This window comes from Clinocottus analis, unplaced genomic scaffold (assembly GCF_023055335.1).
Source record: "Clinocottus analis isolate CAN_PGR_092001 unplaced genomic scaffold, fCliAna1.0.p SCAF_9, whole genome shotgun sequence".
NCBI classification, from domain to species: domain Eukaryota; kingdom Metazoa; phylum Chordata; class Actinopteri; order Perciformes; family Cottidae; genus Clinocottus; species Clinocottus analis.
Window position 1 is genome coordinate 1,059,686 of NW_027176251.1, and position 18,645 is coordinate 1,078,330.

The following is an 18,645-nucleotide window of genomic DNA, read 5'->3' on the forward strand; positions in this document are numbered from 1 at the left end:
GGTGCCTCACTTTAAATACCATCCTGGGACTCACACTGTGCCAAAAAAAAGTGCTCATTGTTCCAGACGTTTGGGCCTTAATTATGAAAAGGAGAAATAACCACAGCACACAATAATTAACAAATATCGATCCCTCATTTATCACTCGGGGAAGGAGCATTGAGTCCGTTCACACACTCTGCAACAAACATACTAAGCAGGAGACATTTTCTTTATCTGTTTAATGAGTATGTTGTGTCACATTGAGCCCTGATAAAACATGTAAGCAGGACAAGGGTGAAAGCTAGTGAGTGGTCCCACTTCAATATCTGATTTTTCACCAATTAATTTTTTTAAGAGCCCCAATACCACCGGAAGTAACGTAAAATGGCTTTCACACATTTAAAAGAAAAAGAAATGTTTTCGACTCTCAAGTTTCTCATTGACTTCAATCTTAACTCTCGATGCAGTTTTTTTCACAAACAAGCACAAGATACACCGCCACTTTTAAAAAAGCGAGCTGTACATACACACAAAAACAACATTAGTTTGGGAGTGATTGCAGGCCAAACTAAACAAGGTGGATGGTCTGTGAGTGTACTGTGGGCAAAAACAAATTATATATATATATATATATATATATATATATATATATATATATATATATATATATATATATATATATATATATATATATATATAATTTACTTTCTTTTTTACCACATGAACGTCAGACTCAATTTCGCGCCTTCGTCTTTTATTTTGAAAGCAACAACCGGAAACGCGATGTATTTGCTTCCTGTCGCCGCCTGGCTTGACTGGTCCTGAGCCTGAGGAGCGGAGTGGAGCAGAGAGGGAGCCGGGGCGCCATGCCTGTGCTGTCATTGCGTAGACTGGCTCGAGTTGTCACGCAAACAACGCATTGTTGCCACAGAAGAGAGTAAAAACTACATTTATTAAAATAGAAGAAGAAGAAACTCGACGAAAGATGGATAAACGGACGGAAAGTGCGTTTCACGTTAAAACCACTGGATCCAAGTGGCTGCTGCCTGTCAGTGACTACTTGGGCTTTCCTCTTGATCAGGTAGGAGGAACTCATCATATTATATTATATAATTGTATTGTTTTACTTCCCTTTGTTGTCTTATTAGTGTCACTCACGTGAGGTGCGTGCAGTTATTCCTCCATGACGGGCATCGACGCCCATGACGTAGTTCATAATGTTAATGGGTTAAGTTGAAGCCTTTCTCTGTTTATTTCTCTCTGCACACCGAAGTTTAAACACGAGGCTACTTGACGTTTATCGTGAGCTTTTTCATGTTCCACTTCCCAAATGTTCCATCAGCAAAACTAGTGGTATCACTAGGATAAGATAAGATAGAATAAAATAATCCTTTATTAGTCTCGCAGTGGGGATATTGCAGGATTACAGCAACAAGTGAAGTGCACACAAGAAACAAAGTCAAATAAAAAAAGTGATATAAATATAAATAAAGAGTAAAACCGGAATACAAAGTGTGAAGAATCCACAATGGCAATATACAAAGTATTTAAAAAGTCGTTATATTGCTTCAGTTGAAGTGCTTAAAGTGACCAAAGTGATTGAAGTGTTTTTGTGGTCTTTTGCAAACTCAGTAAGGAAAGATTAAAAAAACACATTTCTTTAAAATCTCACATCATGCTTTCACAATACGTCCCCACAGGAGTTGTTTTATTGCCAGTTGATTTAAAAGAAGCAGATATTGTGTTTTTTTAGCGTGTGTGAACACTCCTCATCTCTATCTCTCTCTCCTGCACAGGTGAATTTTGTGGCGTGCCAGCTGTTCGCCCTGGCGGCTGCCTTCTGGTTTCGGCTCTACCTCGGTCCTAGCCATGCCAATCCCCTGGTCCGGCACGCTGTGGCCGCCCTGCTGGGCGTCGTGTTTCTCATCTTCTGCTTTGGATGGTACTGCACAGAGATACGCTCACACGTGTACTTCCTTCCATGTCTCTCATACAATGCTGTGTGCATCTTCGTCTTCTGTTGGGAACCAAAAGAAAGAAAAAGGAGATGCACATGGAGTACAAGGGTTCAGAGGGAAACGTATCTGCAATGACAGACGTACAGGCCACACCGACTGTACACAACGAACGCTGTATTACTCAAATGATAGCAATGGTGCACGCTTTCAGATGGTGTTTGTCCTCGTCTGCAGGTACTCGGCTCACATCCTGACAGTGGTGCTGGCAAGCTACTTGATCATCATCAACGCTGACATCAACAATGTCCACAGGTGAGTGTTGGTCTTCATCTTTCAAAGGGAAAGTCACACAAAAAATCCTGTGTAATGCTAAGTTATGGAGACAAAATGTTGGAGTGTGTAAAATGTATCGTGAAATGTCGCAGCCCTGAACTGTGGTGGAATTCGTGACGGGTAAACATATCAAACGTTAGGTGGAGTTATATACTTTTGGTTTTGGACAACCATGAATCTGTTCTGATGTAAAGAAGACCGAACTGACCTGGCGGTCTGTCGTCATGCTGACAGACAGGTGGACGACAGACCTGCTACTCCTCATTTCAGAGATACCGGTCTGTTGTCTTCAAGGAAGACTGGTCAGACTAGATCAGCCTGCAGATTATGTACGTGACAGGATTATGTCTGGTGGAGGAGGCAGATTGCTTAGTCTTGATAATGGTTCTTCTACTGATAATTGATTTGTTGTTGTGAGGCACGTTTTGACTTTTTTTTAATATGATAAACAAACCCAGACATGTGCGGATGCATCTGAACTGTGTGTGTGTGTGTGTGTCTGTGTATTTAAATTGCATTTTGAAGTCCCCAATTTCACTTTGAGCAAATCCATTATTCATCCTGACCCATTTATAATCTGCAAGTGCACAGCGGCAAGGTTTGTAGCAGCAAACGATGAGCAAAAATGTTGTGATAAAGACATATTCAAAAAGTAACCACTTGGTAATAAGTATTGCATTCCTAGCAGCTTGCTTTTGAAGAAAAGCACAAACAGTCAACATCCACGCATTGAGCCAACAAGCTCATCTGAATTCAACCACGTTGTCTCGATCCGAGCACGCAGAGACAACATGGCTACCCCATTCAACTCCTCTCCATGTCCCATCAGCATAAAAAACAGAGAAGTGGATGTTAAAAACTAGTGAGCAATGCCGACACACATTGCTGCGTATTTACACGTTGCGTAATCTCTTTTAAGAGCTGAATAGTGAAAAAAAAATGTAATTAGCTGATTAGTAATTGACCAAGAGGTTATCAGCGCTGATTTGTAATATTTCCATGGAGTGTATAATGTGTCACCAGAGCCTCCTAATCGTTGTGCTCATTCCTCCACACACACAGGTACTCCATGCTGACGGCTATGGGCTACTTGACGGTGTGCCAAGTGAGCAGAGTCTTCATCTATAACTACGGGGTTCTGTCCACGGACTTCTCTGGGTAAAGAAAAACCTGATCACTCCTCTTTTCTCCACTTTCTCTCTTTGCCACACCTTCTGGCTGCAGCACGTCGCGTTATCGGCGAAGGTTTTTACAAACTGCGTCGTATACCCGCTCGTGCTGTGCTGCCACGGCCTTGTGTAAATACAGCGCCGCTGATTAGGAAGCGGCGCTGTGGATTGCTCACCGCTCACAGTTGACATTGTCACGCCGGGTGGAGTTAAAAGGCACTCGCTCCCTCCTGGCAACTGTGACTTTGTTGTTTTGGAAACAAGGTCTGAAGCAGCGGGCAGTCGACGCTTCAGTGTGTTTCTGTTTTATGTGAAGGGTTTCGTCGCGTTTCAACATCACATTTGGACTCTATAAGAACCACGAAGAAGTGCTGAAAGGAGAAGTTAGCGAGGACACAAGCTGGGCGCAGACTCCTCAGTCATTGCTCGTTATTTCATAAATTAAAGATGGCATCATCAAAAATGACTTTTTGGAAAGCAAAACTCAGCCCACAAGTTTGAACTTCAACCGCAGATACTTTCACAATGATGTGCTTTCTTTGATAAAGAGCGTTATCATTTTGTTAAAATAGGCCTATTGGGCCTTCCAGGTTTCACACAAAAAACAGACAAATATATATATATATATATATTTTGAATATACTTTATTGGTGAGTATGCACAATATAAGGGTATATACATCATCGGAGAAGTATTTTTTAATTTTTTTTTATTCGTGTGGTGTTCAATTCACAATAGTAAGGAAGAAAATAACAGGAAAGTAAAGCAAAAAGTATAAAAAAAATAAATAAGAGGAAATTAAAATAATAATAAAAAAATTATATATATATATATATATATATATATATATACATATATATATGTATATATATATAATATATATAATATAATATAATTTTTTTATTATCTTTTATTATTATTTTAATTTCCTCTTATTTATTTTTTTTATACTTTTTGCTTTACTTTCCTGTTATTTTCTTATATATATATATATATATATATATATATATATATATATATATATATATATATATATAAGGACAAATATTTATTTGACCGTCCATGTGTTTTGTCATCATACCACCTGAGATGGTACCTGTTGTGTGACTGCAATGTCTTCCAGATGAAGCAGTAACGTAGTTCAACGTATGCAGTTGAGTGTGGAAGTTGCTGCTCCGATGCAGCAACTTCTTCTCCCCGCTCTGGTGGGGGATGATGAATCTGCGAGCAGCCTCACTTGAACTCTGCGTGCCTTTTTGGCAACGAGCGTCCAGGCCTGAGTCAGCCTTTGGTTATGTCATATGTTGAATTAGAGCTCCTGCTTTCATATTGGAAAGATGAACGGTGGTGAATCACAGTTGGTGTCCATATGTGTACTCACACAGGACCGGGTGTGGAAACCCCCGTGCCAAAGCGAATAAGACTCAGTGGGTTTATTGTTTCTGCTGGGACGACACTATTCATCTAACCTGCTGTTTCCCACTGCTGTCCTCTATCCCCTTGATGTTCTGTGTTGCTTTCTCCGTTGGTTGCTCTGTTGCTGTTCTCCCATTTGTCGCCGCTCTTTTCCATGAGCTGTTCAGCAGAACTGAAATTCAACTGGGTCAACAACAAAAAAAACAAGCAGGCTCGCACGTTGCCAACGTTGGAGTCTGTGTGGAAAAAACAAGAGTGTGTCGGCTGCAGCGGCGCAGAGAGCTGCACATGCTGGCTGGCGCCCTGAAAAGGTTTCTCCACAGCCAACGAGCTGGCAGTGCCAGCCGCTCCGTCCCGCTCCGCCTCGGTTTTCCATGCTGTCCGCACAATGCAGCCGACTCACACACAGAGGAAACAGAGAGTGTGTGTGTGTGTGTGTGTGTGTGTGTGTGAGAGAGAGAGAGAGAGAGAGTTTGTGTGTGCCTTTGTGCACGCACACCCACATTCTTGGGACAGAGAGGTCTCTATCTGTGAATGAAACCAGGAGTTGGGGGGTTTGGATCTTTCCAGACTTACTGTACTCAACCTTGAAGCCGTCGCTTCTCTTTCAGCACTTATTTTGGTGTCCGAGAGGGGCGAACTTCCTGAAACTAAAGTCCCTGAGTCCCCGTTAGCATTGTTATGCTGTGTCCTGTATTGTTCTTCTAGATGACGGTGTTTTTATCATCAAGTGAAAGCAGATTGTTGCCGATTATTTTTGCAAACAGGTGTAAAAACCTACAGATGGATTACATCATTTTAAGTGCAATAGAATATTCTACTAGCGTAAGAAACTTAAAATTTGAAAGTTAAGCCCTTAACCCTTTCTCGTTCAAGTAACCATATATGGTCCCTTCCGCACCCTGTACATATGACGTCTTTCCCGCATCGTTTATGATTGTTTTCACCAAACGGGCAAGGAACCATATATGGTAATTTGGTGGATGTTCATTTTCTACCTTTAAAAATATACATATTTTTTGAATGTCACAACAGTAAAGGAGTATTATTATGTCCTCCAATAGCGCGCTGGGGTTGACATTTTGAATTTCAAAGTATTTCAATGACATATAAAGGGTTAATGACTTGCAGTGGATGGAGATGTGACACCGTTGGAAACATTGAAGTGATTCACGAGGGTCAATACCTTCTGCAGCCTCAGTCGTTTTGATTTCATACGTGATGCTGCTTCTGACTTAAACATGGATCTATTCACCCAGAATATCCACAAGGTCATTGTCTAACGTTAGTTACCGTTTTGTGTTTGTCTGCACAGGCCTCTGATGATAGTAACCCAGAAGATAACGACACTGGCCTTCCAGCTGCACGACGGTAAGACAGAGGAGGAGATGGAGGACGAGCACAGGGGATGAATGGATGGATGGATGGATGGATACTTTATACTTTAACAAGAGCTTCCTTCTCCTTCTTTCGTTCTTTGCTTTTCAGGTATGTGTAAGAAACCTGAACAGCTGACCTCTGAGCAGAAGCCTCTGGCTGTTCAGTAAGTTTCCATCGTGCTGATTCCTCAGTCTTCTGTCTTGTTTACAGCAGTAATTCTGTGTGAAGCCTCAGGACTTGATGATTGATGATGATTTGTTCTGTGAATAATGATGATCTTCTTTTTTCTCGACTAAATCTTTGACCTTTGAGTTGCACATAGTTTATCATGTTGGGTTGATGTGGATTTGGACCCAATGTCCCTGTGAACTGTGTCTTTTCCTTTAGCCACGAGGGACAATGACACGCAGATGGAATCATGGTGAATAGCTTGTTCATGTAAAAAGCATGCTGGGAACTTAGAAAAGAGGCATCATTTTGCATGAGAAATACAGAAATATGTGTGCATGTGAATCGCTTAAAACCACAGCCATCAGTGTACGCATGCCCTTTTACAATGAATCTTTGATGCATAACCAGCGACGTAGACAATAGCTCAGGAGGACAAAACGTCTCTTCTTTGTAATGATTTACATTTTTTTATTTGCACAATTCGAACTCAAGACTCAAAATGAAAAAATAAACAAACGTAACAGAGATAAATGAATATCACAGAGCAGGAAGAGGCAAAAAGCCAACTGCATCTATATATTATTAAACATTTTACAAAATTACAAACATAAAATAAAATATGCACAAGACAGACAAGAAAAGAAAAAGAAAAAAAAGAGAAATAAATAATGTAATTGTGTCGAACGTGTGTGTGCATGATTGTGCATGTGAACGTAAACTTGTGTTAAAGGATGTTTGTTTATTTAGGCAACAATAAGATTTCTTTATGATTCATGATTTCCTGGTTCTTCAGTATTTGGCACCGGTCCGAGTCCCTTAAACTGCTTTAATCTGTGACCTAAAGGGACCGTACCGGATCATTGTTCCATCTAAAGTGGTTCTCCGTGTTGTCTTAACTAATCGACCCTCCTCTTGTTTCTCCAGCGTCAGGCCTTCTTTCATCGAGTACCTGAGTTACAACCTGAACTTCCTGAGTGTCTTCGTGGGGCCGTGCAGTAACTATAAAGAGTACATCGACTTCATCGAGGGCCGACACATCAGCAGGAGGCTGAGGCGGCGCTTCGGGACGTGCAACGGGCAGAACGGCTACGATAAGACCCCGGACCCGTCGCCTGTGGTACAGTCATGAACGCAGAGCTGGCCGCTTCCTCTTCTGACACTAGTCAAATCTGCCTGATTGCAATCGCCATCTTCTCCTACTTTTAATTTCTATATTCACTGAGCTTTTTCCAGTCGACTCAGGCGTCTGATTCTTCAGTTTTGGCGACTTGTCCTACATGCTACCTACATGCTAGCTTCATGCTATCTACATCGCGTCCATTGGTCATGTGTGTTTCCATTCCTCTGCAGAACGCTGTCTGTCGAAAGCTGCTGGTCTGCAGCGGATGCGTGCTGTTCTTCCTCACTGTGACTCGTTTTTTGCCCATAACGTACAACGCCGACCCCCATTTTGTCAGCCGAGCCCCCTTCCTCACGCGGCTCGCCTACGCCTTCTTCTCCATACAAGCAGCAAGGCCCAAATTCTACTTTGCCTGGACACTAGGTGAGCAGCGTGTGTGTGTGTGTGTGTTTCACATCGTTATTGCCGTAGAAGTCATGTGATTTCAGTCTTTTTTTTTCCTGTCCTCGTCAGCTGATGCGGTCAACAACGCTGCAGGTTATGGTTTCTCGGGGTTGGATGAAAATGGAAAGCCATCGTGGGATCTCATCTGCAACCTCGACATTTTAGGGATTGAGGTATCCTCAATGCTCCAACTGCACGCGCATGTCGGCAATGACTTGAGTGTGTTTTTTTTAAAAATGTATTAATCTTTTTTCAGACCGCAACCAGCTTCAAGACGTTCATAGACAACTGGAATATTCAAACGGGTATTTGGCTCAAGACGTAAGTGAGCTTCCACCCTCTCGCGTGCAGTCAGAGGACGTTTACTCGGCTCTCCGTGTCACAAACTCCTCCGACTCCTCTCGTGTCCGCAGGGTGTGTTACGACCGAGCCCCTAAGCACAGGTTGGCGTTGACCTTTTTCCTGTCGGCCCTGTGGCACGGCGTTTACCCGGGGTACTATTTCACCTTCATCACGGCCATCCCCATCACCATGGCGGCCCGAGCTGTGAGTACCTCCAGAGAAAGTGTCATTTCGACAGCTTTATGACAAGTCGTACACACTGTCAGCTGACCTTTCAATCACCTGAGACGGTGGAGGAAGTCGTAAGAGAGAAGATATCATGAAGCTCTGGGTGGTAAAACGTCCTCGTCATGGAGCTTAATTGCGTTAGTTGACTTCCTGTCTGTTCGTTCCTCTCTCTTCACCTGTCTGTCTCTCCACCAGGTGCGGAAGTCTGTCCGTCACTACTTTCTGGGCTTCGGAGGCCTGAAGCTGGCTTACGACCTCTTAACCTGGGCGGCCACTCAGCTGGCCATCTGCTACACCGTTATGCCTTTTCTTCTTCTCGCGGTCGAGCCCACTTTGGTTTATTACAGGTACGCTGGATACTTTATGATATTACTTATGCTCTGGCCGCGCAATTGTGAATTCTGTCTCTGTCCAACAGCTTTATACATGAGAGAGTGTGTTAACACAAATGTGTCTGGAGAGTTTCATGGACATTTTTCTGAGGATTCACCCAACAAACTACTTACGATCTCTTCCACCGTCTAAAAGATTCAAGAGGAAGTGTATGGTAATTAGGGCTGCAACTAAAATAATCTTGTCAATTTGTCAATTTTCTCTGAATGTCAGAAAATGGCGAAATTACCAACACCACAACTCCTTTTTTTAGTTTTACATTTGCAAAAAATTGTTCTTATTTTAGTTTCGAACATTTTTTTTTTGTTGTCCTGCTTTATTTTTGTCATGTCACTTTTTGTGACGGTACATTAATGACATCATTTATTCTGTGTTTCTTCATGTCAGGTCCATGTACTTCCACGTTCACATCATCAGCATTCTGGCTGCGATCGCCCTGCATTGGAAACACAAACCCAGTGAACCCTTCTCCTCCTCTTCCTCCTCTTCCTCCTCTTCCTCCTCCTCCTCGTCCCCGTGCTCAGCACAGGGCCAGCCGGTTCACTCCAACAACAATGACAAAGCAGATTGAAAATCCCCTCTTCGCGCTCTTTCGCCAGACTCTCAGTCGAGGGCATCCTCTCAAAGACGAGTGAATATCCCTAAAGGGGCTTTCAGACGATTCGAAACGGGAAAAACATTATTTATTTTTTTTGGAGACAATACAGACACATATCCTATGTGACCGGATGTGCATGGGGAGAGATTTTCTTACCGAGAGAACACAACAAACACAAGCACACCGTGCAAAGATGAACATTAGCTGAGACGAACATCTGCGGCGCCGACCGCCAGGACGCCGGCCTCCACCTGCCCCCGCTCTCGTCCACTCTCCTCCCTCTAGGCCAGCAGCAGCAGCAGCAGCAGCAGCAGCAGCGGCGGCGGCGGCGGCGGCAGCAGCGGCAGCAGCAGCGGCAGCAGCAGCAGCAGCAGCAGCAGCAGCAGCAGCAGCAGCAGCGGCGGCGGCGGCAGCAGCAGCGGCAGCAGCGGCAGCAGCAGCAGCAGCCGCCTGCCGGCTCCAACAACAATGCAACAGTGTGAAGAGAGAGAGAGAGAAAGGAGGCTCACTTTATTCCTCGTCCTCGATTCACGCCGTCCTGCCGATTGGTGGGATCCGAGCCAGCGCAGTGGGAGAGCAGCCCATGAACAGGGCACGAATACCAGGACACACACACACACACACACACACACACACACAAACAGACACTGGGAACACAAATATGCTCATGCGCGCTCTCTCTTTCTTAGGCAGGCTCGTACTTGGTCACACTCTACATACAATGGCCGCTCTTGTGTGGACCCAACAAAAGAGCATACCAAGAGGAGGGAGAGGGAGAGAGAGAGAAAAAGAGGGAGAGAAAGTGAGAGAGGGAGAGATAGAGCCCTGGTTTGTATGTGTGTGTATTTGTTTTACTTTGTGCTGCGTCCCACTAACCTCTGTCACTGACCCTGTGTGTGTGTGTGTGTGTGTGTGTGTGTGTGTGTGTGTGTGTGGGTGTGTGGGTGTGTGGGTGCTTCTCCCACTGTTTGCACTGCCTGAGTTGAACGACACTCGCAATACCAATGAGTCCACGCAGCTCTCCAACTGACCGGTGAAACTGATGCAGTCTTCAGGCGGACGGATCCTCCAGGTGAGGACACCTGGCCGCTTCAGGGATGCCATTTTTTAATCGCTGGCAAACGTTTGAAGAGATCTACGGCGTGCTATCACTACAGCGAGCTTCCGCGTGTGTTTTTTGCATCGCACATATGTACCGAGTGAAGAAACGGGGCACACGTTGATGTTAACTGTTGGAACATGTGAGCATATTTTCATTGATTTAATGAGCGTCGTCAGTCCACTTTCCTTTTAGAAAGCTCTTTTAACAGTGACATAGCTCTTAATGTGTTCGTACTTTACCATGTGAATGGTGCTGGTTACCTGTTATGATGTGTAGAGTCTCTGAACAAAAAGCTGCAGTGAAACTAAGAGGAAATATACCTTTTTTTAGAGGGGGGGTGGGAGTAAAAATGTGACCTCTCAGCAGGCCCAAGGTGCTGTTTCCTTTCTGTGGTTCACATTTGAAGACTTACCAGAGCCTCTCAGCAGCTGCAGAGACATCTGCTGGTTGTTCGTTCTGTCTGAACTCGGCTGATTTAAGCAATGAAGGTACTGACTTCTTGGACTGAGTGCCATGCTGCAGCATCTCCCAAATGCAACGTCATACAACCCCCCTCCCTCCCCCCACTGAAATTACAATTTCCTCAACACAATTCACATTTTCTTCTTTTCCCAATTTTTTACTTGAGCACAATCACAGTTCATGAATCAGAAGGTGATGCTTATTATTAGAGATGAGCTCAGCATGGCGAACAAAATAGTGTGTTTATTTTTAATTCTGCTATTTTTTTGTTCTCAAAACCTTATGAGAGATTTTGGAGCATTGGAAGTTTTAAAAGTGGCACAACGGCTTGATATTAACGGAGCTAGCTGCTGTAAGCTACGTTAGTTTTTTTAGCTACATTCATGGGTATAAAATAAGGTGCGCTAACGATGCTAACAGTTTTGTTAACAGCACGTCCATCTGATGGAGACACAGTCTTCATTCACTGCTTTGAAATTTAGTCTTAAGCTTTGAAGACAGAAAAAAATGTAGTATTTTGTATTTCCCGTTTTTTTAGCAACTCAACGCTCTGATTTTGAGCATAAAAAAGCCTCAGAGGGGAGCATAGCTCATCGCTTAAGAAGGATCTAAGTGTTGACATGAGGGGAGAGGTAGCATGCATTGAATTAACATTCATTATTAAATTAATAAATACCAGATTTTTTAGGACGTTAAAGGAAATAAGAAGAGCAGAACATTCAAATTCGACTGTTGTTGACTGGCTAATTAGAACAAATCCTCATCACAGCCACTGTCAAATGTCTAAAAGCTCTTCCCAATGATTTGCTGTAATTAAATAGGTTTTTGTGTGGGAAAAAAAGCCTTTATTAACTGATATGGAAATAACTGTAACCTTTAAGTGTTTTCTTTCTTATAATTAAATGTTCATGCCACTACAGCATGTGATGTGTTTGTAATGCAGGGAAATGAGCGACAATGGCACATGTGATGCTGTGTTGTCAAAATGAGCAGCTATTTTAATGACTTAATACTGATTGTAAAGATATGGTTTTGATATGGTTTTTTTGCAGATGTATGAAATAAATATACTGACTTTGAGAGTGTGTGTGTGTGTTGTTCCATTTTAGTATGTTTGCATAGAGTAAAGATATTTGAGTAACAAAATAAAGCTTCAGTTAAACACATTTTTATTTAATTTATTAAGTTGATATATATTTAATAATAAATAATAGGGAATTCTAAACCCATCAACCTCACAATGAGACTGATTGTCTTGTATGTGCATAAAATAGTATTATTTATTATCAATCTCTCTTTATGTATTATATATATATATATATATATATATATATATGTATTTATGTATTTATGTAATTAATTAATAATTATAATATATATTTTAGAGTAATAGCAATAGAATGAAAAAAATGAAAAATGAAATGAATGAAAGTAAAAATAAAAAATAAAACTTTTTTTTTAAAACGTTTTTTCGAGTTGTCACTAGGGAGGTTATGCCCATACCATCGTCGTATGCCATGCTTCGTGCACCATCCACATGTATACGATTTATATGTGAACCCCTTACTTAGCCAGGTCTAAGCCTAATAACAACTCAGTACTAGGACTTGAACTACTTTCGTAGTAGAACATGGAGAACCCGTAGCTGTATACGCACATGCACGTATGCAACGTACAGTAAGCCCTGTACTGTGTGGGAGGAAACCCCCTTAGGGAAAACCCACCTGACTACGAGGAGCTAGTGCAAGCGTCCACACTCGCTACTGAGTCTGCGCAAACTCAGTCGCGAACCCGGTACCTTGGGTTTTGCTGGTGGAAGCTCAATCCTGACCGGTACTAGATTGAACCGCTCCACCATCGCAGTCAGCCTCTGAAATATAGATCCATGGTGTATTTAAAGAACCATTTCAAATAATGCCAACAAAGCCCGGCCGTCGGTAACCCAGAGCGACGTGACGCGTCGGGCTTGTACCACGTGACCGAGACGCCGTTCTGACTTCCTGGAAACACGCGCCCGCACCGCGGAGAAGAAGGAGAAAAAGAAGGAGGAAAAGAGGAATTCATTTTATTTTCATTTTTGTTGTTGTTTGTATTGATTTTGTTTTGGGGTGGTTTTGTTTCTGGGGTACAGAGAGTCTACAGTCTGATCCATAATCCGGAGCAGAAGGTGGCGGTAATGCACCAAATGTATGGTTGCCAACCGCCGTTAAACCTGAACAAGAAGAAGAGAAGAAGACTTTGAGCTCTGCCTGCAACCTCATATGTGCTCAAATGTTTTATCTCTTTACTTTTATTGAATTCATTTCCAGTGGAGGCTGGTGGATTTTTTTGGGTAGGGTCAGCCAATCAATTTCAGCAAACATCCATCTGTGATAAATATTTAACATGTACGCCAACACTTTGGCAGTTCCAAGATGGCTGCCATGGCCTTTTCCTGCTCAGAACCTTTCTACAATCCTTCAGATTGATGGTAGACGGTTTCTCTATCATACATTTCAATAGTAGAAGTCTCTGTTCATATTTTGATAAAATGAAAGACTTTAAATGTATTAAGTCATACATTTCAAGTTATTGCTATAAGTGAGACTTGGACAACACATGAAAAGGGTGTTGACTTTGTCCTACAAGGGTACGGTATGAGAAAGACTTTCAATGTAAGGTCATCGATAGTACAGTTGAATACAGACTATGAGCAAATGGGAAACACTATTTTCAATACTCATATCAGCATCACTGAAGATGTCACGAGCTGTACTGTAAGCAAAATATGTTGTAATACGACAACGGGCAGGGAAGATTGCGGCCGACCCCTCTCAGCCTGGACACAAACTCTTTGAATCCCTTCCCTCTGGCAGGAGGCTGAGGTCCATCAGGACCAAGACCTCCCGCCACACAAACAGTTTTTACCCAGCAGCAGTCGGGATCATCAATAGAGCCCGAGTCCCCCACTGACTGACTCTGTCTCCCCCAGGACCTTTCCTTCTCTCCCTTCTCTCCCTTCTCTCCCTTCCTATCCTCCACACATTCAAGTCACTCGCCACTTTACCCATCACCTGTCACTTTCAACAACCATAACCTCATTCCGTGCGCTTTACTTCACCTTTACTCATATTATTGTTATCATTATAAATCGCTACCTTTATTTCTTATTTTTTAATTGCATCGCTAATTATTTATTGCTTTTTACTGCACCTTACTTATTTACTTACTTTGTACTTACTTATTACTTGTTTATCTAAATTTTATTTTATACTTTCTCTTGGATAGTTAAATGTTCTCTGTTGTTGCTGCTGTTGTTTGTTGTTGTTGTTGTTGTTGTTGTTGTTGTTGTGATGCACCTTCCGCCAGGACAAATTCCTCATTTGTACTTACTCACGTGGCAATAAAAAGTTTCTGATTCTGATTCTGACATATTCTTACTCTTTATAGAATTCAAGTTCAATTGAAGCCTTTGTTGTAATTATGTTATTATTATAATAATAATTATTATTAGTTTATTTAGAGTGCTCAAGTTCTGATTTCTGAGTGGGTAAATTGGTTATTTTCAGGTATTGTCACAGGTTTCTTGGTGTGATTGTGGTTTGATAATGTTGTATAAAGTAGCATTTTCATTCTATTCTATTTATTTCATTTATTTATTATATTTATTATAATATGTATTGTATGTATTATATGTATTGTATTATAATTAATTAATTAATAAGTATAATACATATTATAATTAATTAAATTAATTATAATTAATTTGTTATTATTATACAATTAATAGTATTAATTAATTATAATTATATTACTATTAATTAATAATTATAATAACAATTATTATAATAATTCTAATATATACAATATAGTATGTAGTAAAATAAAAAATAAAACTTTTTTTTAAAACGTTTTTTCGAGTTGTCACTAGGGAGGATATGCCCATACCATCGTCGTATGCCATGCTTCGTGCACCATCCACATGTATACGATTTATATGTGAACCCCTTACTTAGCCAGGTCTAAGCCTAATAACAACTCAGTACTAGGACTTGAACTACTTTCGTAGTAGAACATGGAGAACCCGTAGCTGTATACGCACATGCACGTATGCAACGTACAGTAAGCCCTGTACTGTGTGGGAGGAAACCCCCTTAGGGAAAACCCACCTGACTACGAGGAGCTAGTGCAAGCGTCCACACTCGCTACTGAGTCTGCGCAAACTCAGTCGCGAACCCGGTACCTTGGGTTTTGCTGGTGGAAGCTCAATCCTGACCGGTACTAGATTGAACCGCTCCACCATCGCAGTCAGCCTCTGAAATATAGATCCATGGTGTATTTAAAGAACCATTTCAAATAATGCCAACAAAGCCCGGCCGTCGGTAACCCAGAGCGACGTGACGCATCGGGCTTTCACCACGTGACGCCGTTCTGACTTCCTGGAAACACGCGCCCGCACCGCGGAGAAGAAGGAGAAAAAGAAGGAGGAAAAGAGGAATTCATTTTATTTTTATTTTTGTTGTTGTTTGTATTGATTTTGTTTTGGGGTGGTTTTGTTTCTGGGGTACAGAGAGTCTCCATAATCCGGAGCAGAAGGTGGCGGTAATGCACCAAATGTATGGTTGCCAACCGCCGTTAAACCTGAACAAGAAGAAGAGAAGAAGACTTTGAGCTCTGCCTGTAACTTTTATTAAATTCATTTCCAGTGGAGGCTGGTGGATTTTTTTTGGGTAGGGCCAGCCAATCAATTTCAGCAAACATCCTTCTATGATAAATATTTAACATTTACGCCAACACTTTGGCAGTTCCAAGATGGCTGCCATGGCGTTTTCCTGCTCAGAACCTTTCTACAATCCTTCAGAGATCACGAAAACAAGCAAAAAACAAACCAAACCAAAAAATGTTGATTAGAACCAAAAAACTGGCGGAGGAATTGGAAGAGAGATTCAAAAAAATCCCTCAATTTTATGTCTGAGGACATCAGCAAAATGGTAAAACAACAAAGTAATCTCATGGGCCTCATGGAGGAGGTCCGTGAGCTGAAGGCCACAGTCCAGCAAAGGGACCAAAGGATTGAACTGCTGGAACAAAGAGTTGACGAATTGGAGCAGTTCTCCAGGAATGATAACTTTGTCATCACTGGGCTGGAAACTATGCCAGAGTTACAGCAAGGGATCGCCACGGTGAGGATGAACCACCCGAGGAGCTGCACACTCTGGAGCAACAAGTGGTGACATTACTAAGAAGTAAGAACATTCACCTGGAGACACAGCAAATATCAGCCTGTCACACTCTACCACAAAAAGATAAAACAAGCAAACCTATGATTGTTGTTCAGGTTGTAAACGGAAAGTATAAGGTGGAAGTTAAATCTAAGTTTTCTAAATGAACATAAATCATTTAGTTTTGAAAATAACATTGATCCTGAAGCAAATTTGTACTATGATTATAAATCAAATTCTGAATATTATACTGAGTATCAGTTTAACAATCTAATTGGAGGTGATATATATATATATATATATATATATATATATATATATATATATATATCTATCTATCTATCTATCTATCTATCTATCTATCTATCTATCTATCTATCTATCTATCTATCTATCTATCTATCTATCTATCTATCTATCTATATATATATATATATATATATATAGAGAGAGAGATATATATATATATAGATATATATATATATATAGATAGATATATATATATAGATATATATATATATCTATATATATAGATATATATATATATATAAATAATAATGGGGAATTCTAAACCCATCAATCTCACAATGAGACTGATTCTCCTGTATGTGCATAAAATAATATGAAAAAAACAATGTTATTAGTTCCTATTATTATTATTATTATTATTATTATTATTATTATTATTATTATTATTATTATTATTATTATTATTATATTTAGAGTGCTCAAGTTCCGATTTCTGAGTGGGTAAATTGGTTAGAGGTATTTTCACAGGTTTCTGGGTGTGACTTTATGTGGCATTTTCATTTTTCATTCTGTTCTATTATATATTTATCTATTCATTTCTATTCTATTCTATATATTTATTATATTATTTAGTAATTCATTATTTGTAATTATTTATTATATATGTATTGTATTACAATTAATATTTAATAATTAATAATTAATAATTATAATATGTATATATATTTTTAGAGTACATTTTTTTTAAAACGTTTTTTCGAGTTGTCACTAGGGAGGATATGCCCATACCATCGTCGTATGCCATGCTTCGTGCACCATCCACATGTATACGATTTATATGTGAACCCCTTACTTAGCCAGGTCTAAGCCTAATAACAACTCAGTACTAGGACTTGAACTACTTTCGTAGTAGAACATGGAGAACCCGTAGCTGTATACGCACATGCACGTATGCAACGTACAGTAAGCCCTGTACTGTGTGGGAGGAAACCCCCTTAGGGAAAACCCACCTGACTACGAGGAGCTAGTGCAAGCGTCCACACTCGCTACTGAGTCTGCGCAAACTCAGTCGCGAACCCGGTACCTTGGGTTTTGCTGGTGGAAGCTCAATCCTGACCGGTACTAGATTGAACCGCTCCACCATCGCAGTCAGCCTCTGAAATATAGATCCATGGTGTATTTAAAGAACCATTTCAAATAATGCCAACAAAGCCCGGCCGTCGGTAACCCAGAGCGACGTGACGCGTCAGGCTTGTACCACGTGACCGAGACGCCGTTCTGACTTCCTGGAAACACGCGCCCGCACCGCGTAGAAGAAGGAGAAAAAGAAGGAGGAAAAGAGGAATTCATTTTATTTTCATTTTTGTTGTTGTTTGTATTGATTTTGTTTTGGGGTGGTTTTGTTTCTGGGGTACAGAGAGTCTACAGTCTGATCCATAATCCGGAGCAGAAGGTGGCGGTAATGCACCAAATGTATGGTTGCCAACCGCCGTTAAACCTGAACAAGAAGAAGAGAAGAAGACTTTGAGCTCTGCCTGTAACCTCATATGTGCTCAAATGTTTTATCTCTTTACTTTTATTGAATTCATTTCCAGTGGAGGCTGGTGGATTTTTTTGGGTAGGGTCAGCCAATCAATTTCAGCAAACATCCATCTGTGATAAATATTTAACATGTACGCCAACACTTTGGCAGTTCCAAGATGGCTGCCATGGCCTTTTCCTGCTCAGAACCTTTCTACAATCCTTCAGATTGATGGTAGACGGTTTCTCTATCATACATTTCAATAGTAGAAGTCTCTGTTCATATTTTGATAAAATGAAAGACTTTAAATGTATTAAGTCATACATTTCAAGTTATTGCTATAAGTGAGACTTGGACAACACATGAAAAGGGTGTTGACTTTGTCCTACAAGGGTACGGTATGAGAAAGACTTTCAATGTAAGGTCATCGATAGTACAGTTGAATACAGACTATGAGCAAATGGGAAACACTATTTTCAATACTCATATCAGCATCACTGAAGATGTCACGAGCTGTACTGTAAGCAAAATATGTTGTAATACGACAACGGGCAGGGAAGATTGCGGCCGACCCC

The 18,645-nt window shown here is 41.0% G+C and overlaps 1 protein-coding gene across 1 annotated transcript; it reads left to right on the forward strand.

Moving 5' to 3' along the window:
* The first annotated feature begins 834 nt into the window (after nt 1-834).
* Nucleotides 835-9,837, forward strand: mboat1 (membrane bound O-acyltransferase domain containing 1). The gene is made up of 13 exons (XM_068570620.1): nt 835-1,063; nt 1,779-1,924; nt 2,175-2,252; nt 3,336-3,431; nt 6,174-6,229; nt 6,347-6,401; nt 7,334-7,526; nt 7,760-7,952; nt 8,043-8,146; nt 8,230-8,294; nt 8,387-8,519; nt 8,739-8,890; nt 9,324-9,837. Exons 1-13 carry the CDS (start codon nt 968-970, stop codon nt 9,505-9,507), a joined length of 1,551 nt encoding a protein of 516 aa, XP_068426721.1. The 5' UTR covers nt 835-967; the 3' UTR covers nt 9,508-9,837.
* Nucleotides 9,838-18,645: the final 8,808 nt, after the last annotated feature.